This window comes from Patagioenas fasciata, chromosome 1 (assembly GCF_037038585.1).
Source record: "Patagioenas fasciata isolate bPatFas1 chromosome 1, bPatFas1.hap1, whole genome shotgun sequence".
Classification (NCBI taxonomy): Eukaryota; Metazoa; Chordata; class Aves; order Columbiformes; family Columbidae; genus Patagioenas; species Patagioenas fasciata.
This window is the reverse complement of record NC_092520.1, coordinates 175,262,199-175,281,123: the sequence shown is the minus strand read 5'-3', so window position 1 is coordinate 175,281,123 and position 18,925 is coordinate 175,262,199. Positions and strand designations below refer to the sequence as shown.

The following is an 18,925-nucleotide window of genomic DNA, read 5'->3' as shown; positions in this document are numbered from 1 at the left end:
AGCTGAGGTTGTGGTGATTCTGGGGAGCTTTCGATGGCACTGTTGAATGCTCCAAGAGATTAGCATTGTCCTGACTACATGTGATTTGTCTGGCTTCCGTTTAAACACCCGATCTGTTTAAAAAATATATATTTCATTCAGCTTTCTGTGCAAAGGGCAAGGGTGAGCCTGCTGGGAGCAAGGGGAGGGTGGAGCTCAGTTTGACACAGTAGGCACTCTGTAGTATGTCAGTCTGAGCAGCTTCCATCCCTTTGTCCTCAGCAAGGTCCCTTCTGTGCCCAATCCTGGCAGTGGGTGCACAATAGTTTCTCTGTTGTCTTTGCTTGCCGACATGAATTAATTTAAATGATGGGTGCTGTGCTTCAAAAAAGCATGCCAGCTAGAATTTTGGGGGCAAATCTCAGTGCAGGAGAGTAGTTAAAAGATGCTGTTCCCCTCTAATAGGTAGCCGAGACTTTTCCTGCCGAGGTTTTGATGGAATTACCTAGTTGGACCTATCTTGTTTCTGGCGCAGGCTGTGCAGTGAATGTAAAATTGTGTCTAGCAGCCCCGAGAGCATCGCTGTCATGCTCACTGTTCTGTATGGCAAAATGATTGCATCTTTGCAGGAGGATGAGCTAATCCAGTCTGAGAACTCTGCCTCAATCTTCAACACTCTCTCGGACATCCCAAGTCAGATTGAAGATGCAGATGTGCTGCTGCGGGAGGCCATGCGTGTGGCTGGCTCGCTGACAGATGTGGCGGTGGAGACCCAGCGTCGCAAACACCTGGCCTACCTCATTGCCGACCAAGGGCAGCTGCTCAACTCCAGCACCACTGTCAACAATTTATCCAAAGTGAGTGCACGGAGCCCCATCTGCCTCTGCTGCTCTGTTTTTACCGTTCCCTTACGTATTCCCTCCCAGTTGCACTTTGTGAGCAAGGGGTTCCTCCTGTCTGCGAGGATTTTGGCTCCAGGATGACTGTGTCATCCAGCAGAGAAAAGGTATTGGGAAGTGAGTGGGAGGTCTGTACTAATGAAATGTTGCTAGATTGGTCCTGGTTGATAAATCCCCAGGTGAAAGGGATTGTAATTATCATTAATGAGAGTTATGTTGGAAAGTGATGCATTTTATTTATGGAAACTTAGAGACACAACGTATGCTTTTGGCAGAATTTGCTTGGAGCATGCAGAGTAGGAGCTGGAGTTAATCCACTAGTAAGAAACTGATACACTAAAATAACTCTGGAAGGTAGAGTCAGAAAACAGCAGCAGCCTTTGAGAAGCTGAATAAAAATATCACCTGTATTTAATATTGGACTAGAGTCTGCAGTTGTGGATGTAGTAGCTCCTGTTTGTCAGTCCAGTGTGGAAGATGCTCATCTCTCTTGATGCTCATCTGTGTGCTAATCACAAGACGTTCCTGCAATTCTAAAATGTAATAGGCATCCACTTAGAAATTTATATATAATTACATGTAGAACTGCTTTTGGCAACAAGTGGAATTAGAACTAAAATTATTGACGCAAATCATAGTTGATTCTTGAACTTTATGCTTTCGTAATAATTGAGCTATAAATAACCCATTGCACATGGAGCAGATCAAGCCATAGAGCTGATTCATTGCATTAGAACTAGAACAATTCCTGTCTAAAATTGCCAGTTCGCTTGCCTGCCCTTTCCAGTGGCAACTGTCAGGACCCCTTGCCCAGAGCCGACCTGTGTGGAGATTGCTTTATTTTAATTCTGAAATCTATCCTAATGTGTGCACTTTGTTCTCTCTTTTCCCTCTCCCACAGATTGTGCGACGCAGGACTCAGCGCAGGAAATCTGGCATCACCTCTCTGCTCTTTGGTAAGGACAATCCTGTGCCTTTCATGTGGTGTTGCTGGATATAGCAGCCTAGGAGGGAGGAGAGGGAGCAGAGCAGGGGAACACTGAGGAAGAGGAGAGGATGGAGCCAGAACTGAAGGAAGAGAGAGAAAAAATGCGTTTTCTACTTGCTTGCTTTGGTCTGACTCAGAAAGTGAATTTTAGGTTAAATGGTTCGTCCTTAAACGGTGACTAACGGCAAGCTGCAGCTCAGCCCAGCTGTGATGTCCTTCTTGCACTGACCAACAGACCAAACACATTTTCTGGCAGACCATGTCCAGTGCACAGGCTGGATGTTATACTCTCCTGATCTTCATCTGCTCAATTCAGGAACATCTCTGAAGATCTGAGACAGGGCAGGATGGTCCAGTGTGTCCAGGTTTATAAATGATTTTTAAACATGATTTATAAACCATGATTTAAAAAATTATTTATAAACCATTTTATAAATGGTTTTTAAACATCACTGGTGTTCCCCCTTACTTACTCTGAGAGCTAATGTGAACACTTTTAAATCTTCATTTTCTTTGCTAATGAGCTAAGCCTGCGTATGTCCAGAAAGCACACAGCCAAAAAGGATTTTGCATGGATTTAAAAATAACTTGCTTCTGTGACTCCATAATACCTCTTTCTATTGTAAGCCTCACTGTCATCACCTCTTGAAATTGCTCCATCTCACCACAGAAATTGTTTTTCTGGTGAAAGGCAATATACTGAATTTACAGGGTTCATACAGTGTTCCTGTTATGGTTGAAATAGCCTGAATAAATCTAAAACTGGGTTTAACTGGTCTTTTCAGAGAAGAACTTTTCTGATGTTCTCTGGCATGGTGATATATTGTCACAGGGCTGCTGCAAGCACATACACTATTACATATGTAAGTTATGGTAGAAGACCAATAAAGCTGTAAAGTCAAGCATGCGGAAGTGAAGAAATGCAGGAAGGTTACTTGTGCAACCTAAATTCAGACCTCTTGTATGTAATGTTATCATACAGTCACCGCAGACTGAGCTGGCAGGGAACGTGGCTGCCAAACATGTCTTTCTTGTGTCTCAGTCTCCTTGACCAAGTTTGGGTAGCTTTATGGAGGTGATACTGAGTTATACCCATGCACAAAGATAAATTTGAAATCCAAGCTTCAAAATGTATCAATGGTAGAAGTGAGATGATTATCAGTGTTTTCTCATTTTAGTGGGATTTCTGTACAGTGACTATCATGTTTTTTACCTGGTAGTATTGCTAGTATTTACAATGTTGATTAAAATGCAGAAGTTGTCACCCTGCAGCAAGTGACCAGAATGGCAAACCTTGTCCCAGGTGAAGGGGAGGAAAGCTCGAATGTGATAAATTCACCTTATACTGGAAGCTGACAATCAACCTGAAGTGTAAACTCTGCAGCCTGTGCTAGTTACTGTGTAGACCTGGTACATAGCCCTTGTCTGGGTAGGAGTAAGAACTTACCCAGAACTTAATTCTTCCTTAGAGTGAGTGCAGATTTAGTAGTGACATGGACAGGAGTTGTAGAATCGCAGGAGCACTGTTTGGAAGGGACCTCTATATGTCTGGAGAAAAGGAGGCTGAGGGGAGACCTTATCGCTCTCTACAACTACTCTGCAACAAGGAGGTTGTAGCATAGAGGGTGTTGATCTCTTCTCCCAGGTAGCAAGTGCTAGGACAAGAGGAAATGGCCTCAAGTTGCACCAGGGGAAGAAGAAACAGCACAAGCTAGTTCACTGGAGAACAAGGTGTGCATGTTGCTCTTTTCCTGTTGGATGGGCATTGCAGCAAGAAAATGCAAGAGAGCTAGTCCTCCTCTGCAGAACTGTGCAGCTAGTTGACCCTCACAGGTCCAGTCCTGTGGACAATCCTGTGCAGGTTTCCTTCTTTTGGAAATGTATGTGCAGGCATGGTGGAAACCCCGTTTGCTTTCCTCAGTATCACGTGTATTCTCAGGTGGGAGGGTGGGGAACTTGCTTCCCGTATCTCTTGCATGTGTTCGGGTGGGATTGATCTGAGTAGAGAGGGAGGAGCACAGTATTTTGGCCAGAAGGGACAAAATGATGGCAGAAAGTATCAGTGATCTATGTAAATGAGGGCAGCCCACAGAGCTGGTGTGGCTGTGATTGAGTCGTTTCTTCTTTAGTCACATTCTGGTTTAGCAACATGAATTTTCTGGGAATCCTCGCCATCTGTGTGATCACCTATCTCACTACAGATTCAGAGATAAAGATTGTAGATAGAGTTCTCACATGCTCTGTTTCCTACCCCTGGCCACAGAGGAGGAGGCTTTGTTAATTTTCGTTGCTTGGGCTGGGAGTCAGTGTGTCCTACAATTTTTCTAGTCCAGAAGCAAAGTTCAGTTTTCTCTTAAGCCCTGTATGTTTGTTTCTCTAATCATTTAATTTAGCAAATAGAAAACAATTATTAAAAAAGAAAAATTATATCTGATTTTGTGCTTCTGTTTATGTTCTTAAAGTTTTAGTCTTTTTAATTGGGATCACTTGTGATTAAAAGTTACTTTTCAATAAGCAGAAGCTTCATGTGTACATAGCTGTTGCAGCAGCTGTATAGCTCAGGCCACATATTGGTTTCTATAATGCTGTTAGAAGATAAGCAGAGTACTAATTTGCTAGCCAATTATTTACCTGGGTCTTGCATAAAAGCTGTGTTTGTTTAAAAATTGGAGTTCAGTGAAAAATACACTGATTTAAATATTCATTTTGTTGATCAAGCTACTACATCTTCATTATATTATAGAAAGCGCAAAAACAGATGTATGAAAATACACTTTGAGTTTTTAAAAAATTATTTTTTAATATTTTTTTTTAGAAAAAGAAGCAAATGGTTCATTGTTCCTAAACATCATGTACTCAATTTTTAAGGCATTCACATACATTAACTACCTAAAGAATCCATCCTATCAGATATCTTTGTGCATAAATTAATAGAGATAGGCTGTCAGAACTCCTGGGGGAATTAGTGACAGTTGAAATATGCTTTGGTAACTTTTACTTTGTGCTTATGACCATTTCTATACACCTACAACCTTTGAAATCTGGCTCTTTGGGAGGTCAAAGTCTTAAGTAGATAGTGGCTTTTCTCTCATGGCTCTGATTTCTAGACTGACACAGGAAAGTAGGCTGTCTTCATTTTCCAAATATTTTTGAAGACTCAGTGAAGAATATGCTGTCAGCCTGTGAGGTATGCAGAAATCAGAAGTAGTTCAACCAAAAGTTGTTTCAGTTTCAGGAGAATTTTAGTTGAAGAGAGTTTTTGGAACTTCCCTAGTTTTGTGTCCCACCACTCAGCTGTCTGTATACTGCATTGATGCTTCTACGTAGTACCTTGGTACACTGAGTTGTTCAGTCAGATCAAAGGTGACATCTTCCAGTTCACATGCAGTTTGAAATACCAGCTCCTTAAAATTTGACACAATCAAAATGATGTTGGTTATTTACATTACTGAATAGACGGGCATTAAGCACCTGCCTTAACATAGGCACTTCCAATGTCAGGCTTTTTTGATTTATGTAGAATCAATGATTTCTAATGTTAGCAAAAAAATAAATAACTCATACTTGCTTTCCTTTCCTCGCCTTTCCTCTGTCTATGTGGGCCCCCCAGGGGATGAAGATCTGGAGGCACTGAAAGCCAAGAACATCAAGCAGACAGAGCTGGTGGCCGACCTGCGTGAGGCCATTCTTCAGGTGGCACGGCACTTCCAGTGCGTGGATCCCAAGAACTGCAGCATTGTGAGTAGGAACAGCTGGATCTGCACTGCTGTGGGCTCCAGACATGAATGTTGAGACTTTACCACAAGACAGGGCTGCTCAAATGCTCCTGGAGCATGTAGGCTCAAGGAAGAGCATGCCAGGTGTAATGGGTGGAGAGTAAGGGCTGTTTAACCCATCCCTGGAGGAGGAGTGGTGACTGAGAGACTCTCTGCCTGCTACGAGAAGGATAAGGTTTGGGAACAGGGGCGTGCAAAGCTTTGGCAGATCAGCTGGGAGTCATCTGTTGCTTTTCATTCCTCTTTGCTCTTCCTCCACGTGCATGCCAGGATCTGACTCCAGACTACAGCATGGAGAGCCACCAGCGGGACCACGAGAACTACGTGGCCTGTTCCCGCAACCGCCGACGAAGAGCCAAGGCTCTGCTGGACTTTGAGCGCCACGATGACGATGAGCTGGGCTTCCGCAAGAATGACATCATTACGGTGCGTCAGTCTGTGAGACAGGGACCAGGGCAAGGCCATGCAGACCCAGCGTGTTTGGGACACTGCACTGCCTCTTCTGGAGGGAAAGAAGGAAAGGGGGTCAGCTCTGAGCCCAGTTAGGGGTCACAGGGAAGCAGCTGGTGTTTCTAGGGGCTGCCTGAGGATGAGGCAGTATGTTCCTGTGAGCCTTGTCCTGTGGGTCATTCTGAATACAACCACAGAGTCCCTTCCCTGGCTGTCATGCAGCTGAGCAAAAGGTTGATTTGGTCCAACCTGGGTCCTGGTTTAACACTGCACACTAAGCTGTGGTAAGACTGTAAAAGCAACCATTTGTGTTTTAGCTGTGGACATCCCATCTGAAACTGGGGAAAACAGGGATAGCATTGTGTTTGTGGTAGCTTTTTACACTTGAAGGGCTTAGGCCATGTGAGAAGAGAACATTAGCAAAAGAGTTGAGAAGAAGCAGTTCTTTATTGTGCACATACAACCAGGCAGCTGGAGCCATCCTGGCACTGCACTCTCTTGAACCAGTGTTTTCCACTCCCTGTTTTTCAGATCATTTCCCAGAAGGACGAGCACTGTTGGGTGGGAGAGCTGAATGGACTGAGAGGTGAGAGCAGGATGGGTTTCATGGGGCAGAGCGGGGTTGGATACGGAACGACCATTCATCCACAGCAACCGCTCTGGCAAGCTTGCAGCAAAGAGTCTGCCTGAAGCATCTGCCAGGGACAAGGGGAATGTTAAATCAGGGTCTGAGAGCAGCGGTGCAGCTTCTTGCAAACAGCCAGTTTAGGTTCTATCCTCCTGGCACAGGGTGGTTGGGTGCAGGTCATCTCTGCTGCTTGTGGGCAGTGTCCTGTAGTTGGCTGCTTCTCGCAGCTGCCTTAATTCTTGTGATTTTGAGGCTGCTCAAAATCCTCAAAACGCCCTCCTTCCTTGGGGGTTGCACCCTTTGAACTCTGATTTATTCTCAGCTTCCAGTGGGCTCTGGTCTTGTCTGTGTCAGAGGTTTCTCAGTGTCAGACTCATTTCTTTGTCCGTTCTTCATAGGTTGGTTTCCTGCAAAATTTGTGGAGATCTTGGATGAGAGGAGCAAAGAGGTAATTAAAAAAAAAAAACACAACACAATAAACAAAAAAAAAAAAGAAAACCAAACCTAACAGAAAAAAAGTCATTTCATAGATGAAAAGACATTGTTGAAAAGAGCGACATATTTTCCTTCTTAAGTCTGTTTGTTCTTTCTGGCTATCACACGCTTAGTGATATGATCTGGCAGGTTGTCTTCCTGAGCCTGTTTGCTCAACTTCCTGATGTTGACCAAGTGGAGAATGAAAGCCCCAGAGGGCTTCCAGGGGCAGCTGACTGAGATGCTGGGGCTTGCAAGGCCCCTAGAGATGAGCTTTGGAAAAGCAGAGGAAGCAGCAGGATTCTGTGGACCTTGTTTCTGCCTATTCCCACTGCTCTCTTCCTCCTTTGAGCCTGTGCCTGTCAATCCTGCTCATGCTTTGTGGTCACCATGGTCTCCCCAAGCAACTGTGCCCGAGAGGACACTGTCGCAGTTCCTCTCTCAACTGGCAGTGGTGAAATCCCACCTGTTTAGAGCAGGTACCTCAGTATGGCCCCAAGGCTGGGATAACGGGTAGGAGACAGATGTCATCAACTGTTGGCCTAGACAACTTGCAGGGGAAGTGGAGAAGGCCCTGTTCTCCTCTTCCACTCCTTACCTCAGCATCACACTGAACTGCAGCAGTTCCTACGTGCTGAGTGCTGCCAGGATGGTGCTTGGGTCACCTGTGTGGTCTCCTGGGCAGCACCCAGGCACAAAGGTCCTGCTGTCCCAGCACCTTCCAGGGGAAAAACACTGAACACGGTGCCTTATGTAAAAACCAGTAAGAGCGTCAGGGGTTATGAGAGGGGGCTGGTGGGCACCTGGGAGTGAAAGAGGTGTGCACGGAGAAGCTGTGGGTGAGCAACCACCTCCATGCTCTGCTCCTTGCTGGTGTACTGAGAGCTGGCTCTTTGTGTTCCTCAGTACTCCATTGCTGGAGATGATTCAGTCACAGAGGGGGTGACGGACTTAGTGCGAGGAACGCTGTGTCCAGCTTTGAAGTCCATATTTGAACATGGATTGAAGAAGCCATCTCTGCTGGGGGGGGCCTGCCATCCCTGGCTGTTTATCGAGGAGGTGAGATGTCTTGGTTCCCTTTGTGAGGCAGCATTGCCAGAGGATTGGGCTGAGGGGGCTGTAGTGCCGAGTGTACTGACTGCCCCTCTGCCCTACTAGGCTGCGAGCCGGGAAGTGGAACGGGACTTTGACTCTGTGTATTCTCGCCTTGTGCTCTGCAAGACCTACAGGTAAGGCCACTTTAGCCACACCAGGCAGCTGGGTCTGCACCTTGTTCATCAAAGTGCTGCTGCTCTCCACCTTGGGAAGGGTCATGGTCTATCCCATCTTTCTCGGGCTGTGGTGTCACCTGGCTGCTGCGCCTGTGCTGACTTGGGGCTGGCAGTGGCACTTGTCCACTTCCCCAGGCTCCTATGTTTGCTTCTGGTTCTGTATCTTGTTCTCTCATGGCTGGATCACCTGTGGGCTCAGCAGCAGCAAGGGAGCTGTTGGGCTGTGGAGGGCTGAAAGCCTGCATGTGCCCAGAGTGGCTCTGGAGCTAGCTACATCTCTGCTGTGATCTTTGCAGGCTTGATGAAGATGGCAAAGTCCTCACTCCAGAGGAGCTGCTTTACCGGGTGAGTGCTGCCTCCAGCCCAGCCAGAGCCCAGCTCCTAACATGGGGAAGTTTCCCATGGAGGCTGCTGGAGGGTGATGTCTGTCTCTGGGGAGATGCTCGAGAGTCTCCCAGACCTTCCCTGATGGGAAGAAGTAGAGACACCAGGTTCCTGGGAAAAGGCAGAAAGTGAAGCCATCAGGAAAGTTTGCCCCCTCTGATGTTAGTGGGTGACACTGGGCAAGGGTGGGAAGCTCTGGGGAGGGCAGCATTTAGCTGTGTTGCTGGAATGGTTGCCCAGCCCAGCCTAAGGCTAATCTGAGAAGGTAGTGACCACGTCTTTCCACCCTGCAGGCAGTTCAGGCTGTGAACATAACGCATGATGCTGCACATGCACAGATGGACGTGAAGCTTCGTTCCCTCATCTGTGTTGGACTCAAGTGAGTCATCCAGTCCTGATACCCTCAGCATCAGGGGTTAGAGGAGCTTGGGAGGGGGCAGAGTGGGCCCAAGGGCAGCAGTTGTTTCAGTCTACCCTGGGCCACAGGGTCTTTTTCCCCCTCTCACTGCAGTAACTAAGTGGGACCTCCTCCTTGATGATCATGCTGGCCAGGCTCCTGGCTGGAAGAAGTAGCTCTTATTGCACCAGGTGCCTGACAAGTTTACTGGGTAGCCTGTTCTCACTGGGGACAGGACTTGGGGCTGGAGTTAAAAGTTGGGCTGAAAATAGACTATCCCAAAGGAATAGGCCTTCATTCCCTGGCTTCAGCCAAATAACATGTCTCCACCCCATCACTGCAGTGAACAGGTGTTGCATTTGTGGTTGGAGGTGCTGTGCTCAAGCCTGCAGACCGTGGAGAAGTGGTTCCATCCCTGGTCGTTCCTGCGCAGTCCTGGCTGGGTGCAGATCAAATGTGAGCTGAGGTGAGTCTGTCCCCATTGGCCTCGCCAGGGTCTGGAATGGATTTCCTCCTCCTCCTCTGCACGCGGTGGCCCTCACTACATCTGGCTTTGGGCCCTCTCCAGTGAGCAGCAGTGTGGGCTGCCCGGACACCCCCGCTGCAGAGATTTCCTTCTGTGAGCTGAAGCAGCAGCAACTGTCTAGACAGTTCAATGCAATGCCCTGTGCCTGCCTGATCAAGAGCTCCTGGGGAGCTGTCATGACAAGCAGGCAGCCTCTGCCTGCCAGCAGCCTCCTGCTGTGCCCTGCACCTCCTCTGATGGAGAGAAACTCCCTTTTCCAGCCCTCTGCTCTTAGGTCCTCTGCCAGCCACCATGAGTGCGAGCAGGGCACAGGGTATGTGCTTGGGACACAGTCTGTCTGTGGCTGGGAAGGAGTCAGGCACCGTCTGACTCGTGGTTAAGTGAGTGAGCGGTGTTGGGGGGCTGAACGCAACTCCAGTGCCTGATCTTGCACAAAGCACATCGCTTGGAGCTCAGAGCACACACCCGCGTGCTCTTGGCCTTCCTGCACTCTGCAAAGCCACATCCAGCCCCAGGGAGCTGAGAGCAAACCCCTCAGCCACCACCACCACTCCAGCCCCATGTGCTGCTGCTGGCTTTTGGCTGCACCAGCTGGTTACCAGCCCCAGTGGGAGCATCTGTAGCAGGGAGCAGGCCTGTGTGTGCGCCTCGGGGTGCCCTGTTCTCCTTGTCTGCTGCGGAATGGGAGGAAGGGTGTCCCTTCCACCTCTGCAGCAGTGTACTACAGCTGCTTTCATGCAGCACAGGGGTGTCAGATCAGCAGAGCCGAAGGACCAAGTGGGACTGGTTCATGGCTGGACCAGTCTTTGTGTGGAGCAGGAGCAGAGGCTTCTGCTGTATTTCTCCCAGGCAGCTTCCTTCGAAGGGCCTCAGCCCCACCACTGGAGGAGACCCCCACACAGGAGTTTCTCCTGAGCCTGAAGGACTGAGGTGCTTGTTGCCAGGAGGTCTGAGCTCCGCATCACTGTCCTAGGGTCAGGGTTCACACTGTACCTACAGCCCCCAATTAGAGCTGGGTTCAGCAAGGGAGCTCCACGTGCCATCCCCATGTGGCTCTTGTGAACAGGGGTCAGGACATTTCTCTTACTCCAGGGAGAGCAAGAGGGATGCAGAACTCTGGGGTGCTACTGGCAGGGGTCTGCTTTCTGGAGAGGAACCTGCAAGGCCCCCATTGCCAGCTGCATGCAGTTCTCAGCCATGTTTGTCTGAGGGCTGGCAGAGCCCAGGGCTGCCTGGGCCTCCCTGCGCTGCTCTGTCAGGCTCTGTAGGGGTTGCACTTGAGTCACATCTTCAAGCTTCTCTTCCCAGCCTGGCAGGATCTGAAGCCCAGAGAGGAGAAAGGAACAGGGGATGAGTGGTTGGTGCTGCCCTTTCAACACCAACAAACAAGGATTTCCATCCTTGTAAGCTTAGTGACGTGCTGGGGCAAGCTGAGGAGCCAGCGCAATTGTGTGCCTGGGGGCAAGGGATGTGATTTGTGTGTGTGTGTTACCATTGCTGTCTTCCATTGCAGAGTCCTCTGCAAATTTGCCTTCAGCCTCTCTCAGGACTGGGAGCTGCCAATAAAGAGGGAGGTGAGTACGTGACATCTCTCACTCTCTCCCTCAGCTGTGGGCTTCGCTTCTGCTTCCCTCTCCCAGTTTTGTGCTCCAGCCCATCCTCTGCACCGGAGGCTGTGGATGGGGCTGCCATCCCTGCTGGGGCAGGCTGTGTGCAGGAGCTGCGTGGCTGTGCTGGCAGAGGGTGCTGCCTGCCCGTGCCCAGCTGGGGCAGAGGGAAATGTCAGGCCTCCCTCTTCCCCGGTGCTCTCTGAACCACAGGGCCTCTCCCTGGTTGAGCTGTGCCAAGGTGGGAAGTGGGGAAGGCTGCTCTGTCTGGGTGCCGGAGACCTCGGCCTGCTTGTGCTCTGCCCACAGGCACAACCTCCCCTGTTCTGGGTGTGGGGCACTGACCCAGCTCTCTGTGTTGTCCTGCAGGAAAAGGAGAAGAAACCACTGAAGGAAGGGGTGCAGGACATGCTCGTGAAGCACCATCTCTTCAGCTGGGACATAGATGGGTGACCCACACCCCACCCCATCCTGGGGAACCTTCTCAATGGCGCACACTCCTCTCCCCCACCCCCATCATGTCTCACCCCTTGCCCTCCCCCACCCCACCCACTTGTATCTGTGACAAAATCCCCTTTGAGGGGGCTGCCAGGCCACCTGGGACAGATGGCAGCAGCGCCAATAGGCCAAGCTGCACACCTGAGGGAGGTGAAAGTTGAGGGTGAAACTGAAAAGGGACAAGTGTGTTCTGGCCAAAAAAAAAAAAAGTGCCCCGTCCTAGCCTTCCCTGTCTCTGCCACCCCCATCTTCTGCTTGCCTCAGCCCTTCTTCTCGACGATTCTTGGGGGAGCAGCCTGGCTCGCAGCCCTGTGGGCCAGCAGCTGTATGGGGGTGTGGCGTGGCTGCTGCTGTGGCTGTGGGGAAGCAGCAGCCCTTGTGGGGTGGCTTTGACCCATGAGAGCTGGTGTGGTTGGCAGGTGGCATTGCAGGTGTCAGAGGAATGGGGCTGGTGAGAGACTGATGGCTGCACAGGAGGAGGGACAGCACATCCCCCCATGCCAGCCAAGGGCTCCCCTCTGGCCTGGAGAGGGATGGCAAAGCCTGAAGCACTTGGAGATGTTCCTCTGACCTGGAGCCGGGGGCTGAGAAGGGGGAACCAGCATCAGCCTCATTGCAGCTCCTGCTTCTGGTTGTGGGGGGTGTTGACAAGAGGTGCCCGACTGCAGGGTCCTGTTACCACTGTAACAGCCTTGGGGGATGGGCCTTATCTCCTCTGGGAGCAGACAAAAAAAACCACCTCTCCCCTCCACAGGAGTGTTTCATGCTGTCATTTTATCCTTTAGATGATTTTTACTGTTTACCAAAAAGCTGTAAATTAACTCAAGGAAGGTGTATATTTTGGCACTGTTGTAGCTCAGGATGGGGTTCAGGTTGGAGCTGGCTCAGGGAGACAAATGTCCTCCTCATCCTGCGGAGGCAGCAGGGATGCAGGTCAGGAGTGGACAATTGCTGCGTTGTGGTGGTGGCTCTGGATATGGAGTCTGTGACTTTCTACTGAAAGCGCTTGTCTGTGAGCACAAACTACTCATGAAATGACACTAGATTCTTTCTTTATTTGGTGGGTTTGTAAATAAACTGCATCTTGGGAGAGTGCCGGGCTTTGGCTTTGTTTGTTGACAGGGCTAGGACCAGATGTAATTCTCAAATTCTGCCCATTTATAATTATGACCCCATTTCTGTGCTGGCTCCTGCAAGCATCAAGCTGAGGCACCATGGGCACTCCTCACCAGCCTCGCCTCAGACGGGGTAGTGGCTGGGGCAGGAGCTGTTGTGCTGCCAGCAGGGCCCCCAAAAAAGCAAGAAATACCCAAAACTAGGGGGTGTGGGCATGATGCAGGAGGATGGCCCTTAGCAAAGGGAGAGGGGCTGGCTGAGAACAAGGCTGGGGGATGATGAGCAACAGTGTTGTGTGCACAGTAACCAGATTCTCCAGAAAAACCAGGTGGAGTCGCTTCTTGCAAAGCACAACAGTAGCAGGGCACAGGCTCAAAAGCCCAAGCTCATGGGAGTGGAAGTTGCAGCATATTTACTGATGTTACAATTAGTATTTTCAGACAAATTCCAGCTCAGCATCTGGCTGAGGAAGGCTGGAGTATCACCTCATCACCACAGCAGCTGGGGTCCAGACCAGCTGCCTGGGCTGGGGGAGGCTGAAAAGGCTTCCCATGCTTCTACTGTAAGACCTACTTCTAGGTGCAGGGTAGGTAATTTCCATACACCAAGGGAATCTCCCTGCAGCTGAGAAGGGATGACGCACCACTACTCAGGCTTCTTTTTTATGGAGGGTTTGAGGAAGACCCAGAGGGAACTCCCACCCCCCTTAGCTGGAAAAGGCAGAGTGGCCCCAAGCCCTCCCACTAGCGTAGCAGAGACTTTTTTTGAGGACGTGGCTGTTTGGAATTTTTTTAATAAAATGGACTTTTTTCAAATATTTGTAACTGAAAAAATAATTCAATTTAAAGAACCATTCTCTCCCCCATTAACTTGTCACTTTTATCCTTTTCCAGTTGAATACTCGCTCCGTATCCGATGCCCCAACACCATCCGTCTGGGATGGTGCTGATCACCCCTCGCCGTTTGCTGCATAGTGGGAGAGTGCGTGCTAGTCAAATACACATTACAAACAAGTAGTGGTTACAGCAGAAAGATTCAGGATTACATTCAAGGTAGAGGCAGAACATCAGAATTCGTTTTTCCCAACGGGTGCAAAAATGTATGTATGATGTCCAGGGGAATACCTCTTCTGACAAAGAACTATTGGACTATTATTCAAACAAATAATAGTAAGAAAGTGGAGAACTGAGCGAGCCTGCTCTGGGCACTGCTTGGGGAAAAGACTTTGTAAAGTTTCGTGGGATGAGGCATCGCCTTCCCCTCTGCCCCCAGGCACAGGCTGGCTCTCCTGGCACAAGCCCCTTGTGCAGAGGGGTGCTGGCAGGTTGGCTGGTTTCCTCAGGAGGGGAGGCTCCTGGTTTTGGACCCATCTGCCAATTTTGAGTAAGTTGGGCAAATTTAATGTAATTAAATTCCTACAGAGTTTCACAAATGAAGGTGGGTGGGTGAAGGTAAAAGGGAGCAGCTGTGAGCTAAGCCTTTCACCAGCAACCCTGGGGAAGGGCTAAATCAGTAAAGAGCATTCACAGCTCTCTGCCAACAGATACTGGGGGGCCTGGCCCAGTGTGTGAGGAGCCATGGCTGGGCAGGCCAGGACTGCGTTGGAGTGCTCCCACCTTCCTCTAGGAGCTCATTGCACTTTGATAATTTATTTCATTCCTTATTTACTGGCTGCAGCTTTGCAATTATTTGTACAAAAGAAATCACACAGCTAGTTTTTGTTGGAGGCTACTGCTCATTGTGAGCTAAAATAAACTGATTTTGCGAGAGGGTGACAAACAGGCAGCCTCACTTTTTCCACTTAGCATTTGAAAGATCCTCCCCCTCCCCATATACTTTACTCCTAAGAAACTACTTGCCTCCTGTGCCCACCTGGTCCCATGTCTGGGCAGCTGCCCTGGGGGAGCTGTTGGGAGCACTGTAAGGCAACTGCTAAAGCACTCACTGCATCTGTGAATACCAGGGCTGCGCCAGAAGGGAAGCGAGGGAGGGCTCAGGGGGGGTCTAGGGGGTGTCCACCAGTCCCAGTTATTCTGATTTTTAGGACAGGACACTGTAGCTTGGGCAACAAAAAGCTCGGTGAGGAGGGGTACAGACAGCACTGAGGGAGGCAGATAAGAGGCTCTTACGTGCTTACAATTGGGGCCAGGAGAAGGGGGGGGGGAGGGGGGAGGGGAGAGCAGAAAGGAAGGAAGGTGCCAGTAGGCTCCCCCTGAAATGATTAAGAAAGTGGCTCCCGTGCAGTCAACAAGCAAATAGGGCTCAGGAAAGCAGAAGTTTCTCCCAGCTGCAAAAGAGGCATGACCCCACCCAGCTGCCATTTCAGTGGCTGATAGCCAGCATGTGACGTTGTGCAGGGCTGGCATTCACCTGCCCCACCGTGGAGCAAAGGTACCTAAACCCCTGTGGCAAGGCCTCCCACTGAGATGAGCACCAGACACCAAAGGGGCAGGGGAGCAGCATGTGCCCACCCACTGCTGCCCTTCCCTTGGTGGAAATGGGAGGGCAGCATCCGCAAGGCGATAGTAACAGGATGGCAGTTTACCTCTGTACTGCCTGAGCAGGGTCAACACCTTAGTCCATGTGATTTCAAAAGCCATGGTGTCCCCATTCCCCCAGGCTCAGGCCGAACTGCCCTGACCCAGCTCAGGGCTGCAGCCGGCAGAGCTGTGCGGCAAGACAGCTGTGTGGGACACAGCTGGGCTATGGCTCACCTGGTAAATATGGCAGTGAGGTACTGCCAATACTTCCAGGAATTTAAAAGTGACAGGACTAACCGCACGAGAGAGCCACAGCCTTGGGTTTCCAATGCAAAAGCCAGCACAAGGAACAGCATCATCATGGCTCTGCCACTTGTCAAGTCAGCAGCAACCCACAGGGTGGCAGCTCATGGTGAGCAGCCATTTGCTTTTGCCTTTTACCCCACAGGCCTGGAGGGAAGAAAGAGCAGAGGTTTCACTGCCACAGGGCAGAAGTCAGCTGCCCAGGACATGCTTTTAGGCTCTCACTTCTCCCCAAAAAGCAGCCCTCACAGTCGCACCACTGAGCTCAGACCTGTGTTGTCCCACACAACCCTGGCTTGCAGTGCCGCTTCCCCTTCTTTGCCTGTTGGGTCTGACAGCCTCACAGCTGACGGCAGGAGACAGATTGCACAAGGCCCCTGATGATGCTCATGGATATCTGGGCCCTCCGCCCCGCCATGCTCCCCACAACACAGGGACGCTTTCTTGTCCTAACCCCCAACACAGGCTGCCTGCCTTACTCACCTGGGGATGTTGCAAGTGCTGTGGAGGGTTGGGGGGGGTGGGCCTCTGGGGTATGCCTGAAGGCAACTCCAGACAGTCAGAGGTCTGGGGCAGTGAAGGACAGATAGAATGTATAAAGACCCGGACTTTAGCACCTTAAAAATCTGTTTTGCAGCCCAAAGCAAGTGAAGCAAGCAGGCAAGGCCTCTCCAAGCTCAGCAATATTTGGGAAACCAGCTTAGATATTACCAGGTGGGTGGGGAATCCTGGTTCCCTTTGGCTACATTTGGAAAAGGTGCCTGTTCTGCCCAGCTCCTCACAGCCCCGGCAGACCAGACCCTCCCGACAGATGGCAGGTGGGGCACACAGCAGCCCTGCTGGGCCCCCAGCCAGCACTCCTGCCTTCACATCCTCCTCCAGAGGTAGAATACCCTTCTGCAAATGTTAAATCAACCATGCCGGGGGAGCACAACCCCCTTTATTTGCCAATCCCAGCAAGGTGCAGGGTGCTACTTCTGGAAACGGCTCAGGCCCAGTCATACTACATCCTGCTGCAAGGCGTAAGGGAAATTGTGCCTGGCAGCATCGCACCCCACACGCTGCCATTGCTGCTCCTGTCTGGAGGAAGGTGGGCTGCTGGCTCCGTTCTCACCCAGGCTGGGTCAGGCTGCACTGTGGGGGCAGGAGGCCACCAGCCCCTGCCCTCCTGCAGCCTCCTCTTGCTCCGCAGCAGCCATTCCCCGCAGTGACTCCAGCAGCAGGTCTGCCTTTGCCACCACCACCGGCTTTGTGCAGGAAGGACACTGTTGGGGGAGGAGTACAAATATTAGGAGCTCGTTTCTTTTTTTTTTGGTTGATTGGCCTCTTCCCCCCTGCATGCCTGTGCCCTCCCACTCCAGTTCCCTTCAGTCTCTGCTCACAGAATTACAAGCAAGAATCCCAGTGCAGCTGCAGATCGTGTCCATCAAGGAAGTCTGTGGAAAAGAGGCTGGGAGCCGCAGTGCTAAGGGGAGCCAGGCTCATGACAGGCCCCCCTGGCAGCTCCAGCCAGTCCATGCTGTCCAAGTTAGCCTCAGCCAGATCCAGGGCTATGCTCCCAGAGGGCTCATGAGCAAAGTGCAATTCCGAGGTGTCCATAGGTGAAGGCGGGTGGTCCAGGATGGCCGAGCTGCTCAGCATCTCACTGTGGAGGTCATCAATCAGGGACAGGGGCTCTGGCCCATCGTGGCCTGCTGTCAGAAGCGGGAGGCCGGTGCTGCTCTCCAGGAAGTCCTCCAGCCGGCCCACAGGCACCGTCTGCCCCAAGGACACTGGCACGGCCAGCTCTGGGGATTGGTGGCTGCTGGGTGGTGAGGAGCAGGCTGGGGCCACGGGTGGTTCTTTCCCAGCTGGGGACGACTGATCCTTGAAGTCAGCAGAAATCTCTGTACAGGGAACAATCAGGCAGGCCAGAGTGAGGAAAAGCTTGGCCAAACACTGGGAAGATCCCTCCCACCCACAAGGGCAACAGGGAACCCCCAGACTGATCCATCACTGACCACCAACTGGAATAAGGAAACTCATCCTATGCCCACGCTTGGCTTGCTAAGGGAATTTTTCAGCCCACGTCTGGGGAATTCAAGCTCTGTCCAGTATCGCAGAAGAGATGTGCACAGATCTGATGCAGCTGAGTCACCAATAACCTTTGTATCATACCAGTGCCTGACTGACGTCTCCCTTAGTGACTATTGCCAACACTAAAGGCACCAGCAGGGACACAGGACCAAAGATCTGGGCCATGAGAGGCTCTCCCTGCAGTGCTATATATTCTCCAGGCTCAAACCCAAAGACTGTGGGATATGCTGGCTTTGTCTCCTTACCTCCACTTTCGATGAGAATGTCAAACAGGTCATCCATATGCTGGCTGGAGCAGCCGTTCTCCTGGGGAGAGCGAGTGCAGGATTAGCTTCCTATTTATCAGGGGAGCTTCTGCCTCCAGCAACAACCATGGCTGCTGGCTCTGCTCCCTCGGCCCAGGGATGGGCCTGTTATCTAGCAAGAATGAGCACTCAGGGGCACAGCACAGAATCCTCCATAATCCCAGGCTGTTACTGGATGGGAAGGTAGAGTCAGCAACTGCTGTACAGACACTCACCAAGCAGTGAGTGGTTCGGGATCTCTACCTGTGGTTTAGCATCTGCCCCAGGCCCTCCAGCAGGCATTCAGCTAGGAAGGCACAGTCAGAAAGGGACAGCTGTGTCTCCGTGCTCTATTACTGGCCCAGATCAGGAATCTAAGCAGATTTACAATGGCAACTTGTCACCTGCTCTCCAAGGAAACCAGGGAGAAGAATTGCACTCACCTGGGCCTTTGGCTGTTGCTTCATGGCCTCTTCATAGCCGGGTGGCTCTTTCATTGGGACCGAGGGAACAGGGAGAGGAGGTGGAGGAGTTCCAAAAAGCGATGTGTGCTGTTGCTGCTCCAGGTCCATCTGGGATGGGGAAGAGGCAGCCGGAGAGCTGGGCTGTGATGAGGGCTGTTTAGAACAAAGGCAGAAGGAGTGATCAGAGGAAAACCCAAATCAACAGCTGCTTTGAGACACTATCACCCTCTCTCTTGGTGAGTGCTGCACAGAGGTCTGCAGTGCTCTGCTCCCAGCAGCCTGGGTTCTTCTGTGTACTCTGTGTACTATGCCCTGGCTGCAGGGG

The 18,925-nt window shown here is 50.9% G+C and overlaps 2 protein-coding genes across 5 annotated transcripts in view; one reads left to right on the top strand and one right to left on the bottom strand.

The window, feature by feature from the left end:
• The window catches only part of SGSM3 (small G protein signaling modulator 3), a 30,394-nt gene extending 17,425 nt beyond the window's left edge, over nucleotides 1–12,969 (top strand). For both annotated transcript variants that reach the window (XM_065835483.2, XM_071801620.1), the window contains exons 10-22: nucleotides 609–836; nucleotides 1,780–1,834; nucleotides 5,477–5,604; nucleotides 5,913–6,068; nucleotides 6,624–6,678; nucleotides 7,119–7,168; nucleotides 8,101–8,253; nucleotides 8,353–8,423; nucleotides 8,762–8,810; nucleotides 9,143–9,228; nucleotides 9,590–9,712; nucleotides 11,286–11,346; nucleotides 11,749–12,969. In XM_065835483.2, the coding sequence (XP_065691555.1) occupies nucleotides 609–836; nucleotides 1,780–1,834; nucleotides 5,477–5,604; nucleotides 5,913–6,068; nucleotides 6,624–6,678; nucleotides 7,119–7,168; nucleotides 8,101–8,253; nucleotides 8,353–8,423; nucleotides 8,762–8,810; nucleotides 9,143–9,228; nucleotides 9,590–9,712; nucleotides 11,286–11,346; nucleotides 11,749–11,832 (1,299 nt within the window). In that variant the 3' untranslated portion in view covers nucleotides 11,833–12,969. The remainder of the gene's footprint in view (nucleotides 1–608; nucleotides 837–1,779; nucleotides 1,835–5,476; nucleotides 5,605–5,912; nucleotides 6,069–6,623; nucleotides 6,679–7,118; nucleotides 7,169–8,100; nucleotides 8,254–8,352; nucleotides 8,424–8,761; nucleotides 8,811–9,142; nucleotides 9,229–9,589; nucleotides 9,713–11,285; nucleotides 11,347–11,748) is intronic.
• An 801-nt stretch (nucleotides 12,970–13,770) lies between these two features.
• The window catches only part of MRTFA (myocardin related transcription factor A), a 79,527-nt gene continuing 74,372 nt past the window's right edge, over nucleotides 13,771–18,925 (bottom strand). For all 3 annotated transcript variants that reach the window (XM_065835467.2, XM_065835456.2, XM_065835447.2), the window contains exons 12-14: nucleotides 18,580–18,753; nucleotides 18,098–18,158; nucleotides 13,771–17,662 (exon numbers count right to left, since the gene is read on the bottom strand). In XM_065835467.2, coding sequence (XP_065691539.1) covers nucleotides 17,163–17,662; nucleotides 18,098–18,158; nucleotides 18,580–18,753 — 735 coding nt within the window. In that variant the 3' untranslated portion in view covers nucleotides 13,771–17,162. The remainder of the gene's footprint in view (nucleotides 17,663–18,097; nucleotides 18,159–18,579; nucleotides 18,754–18,925) is intronic.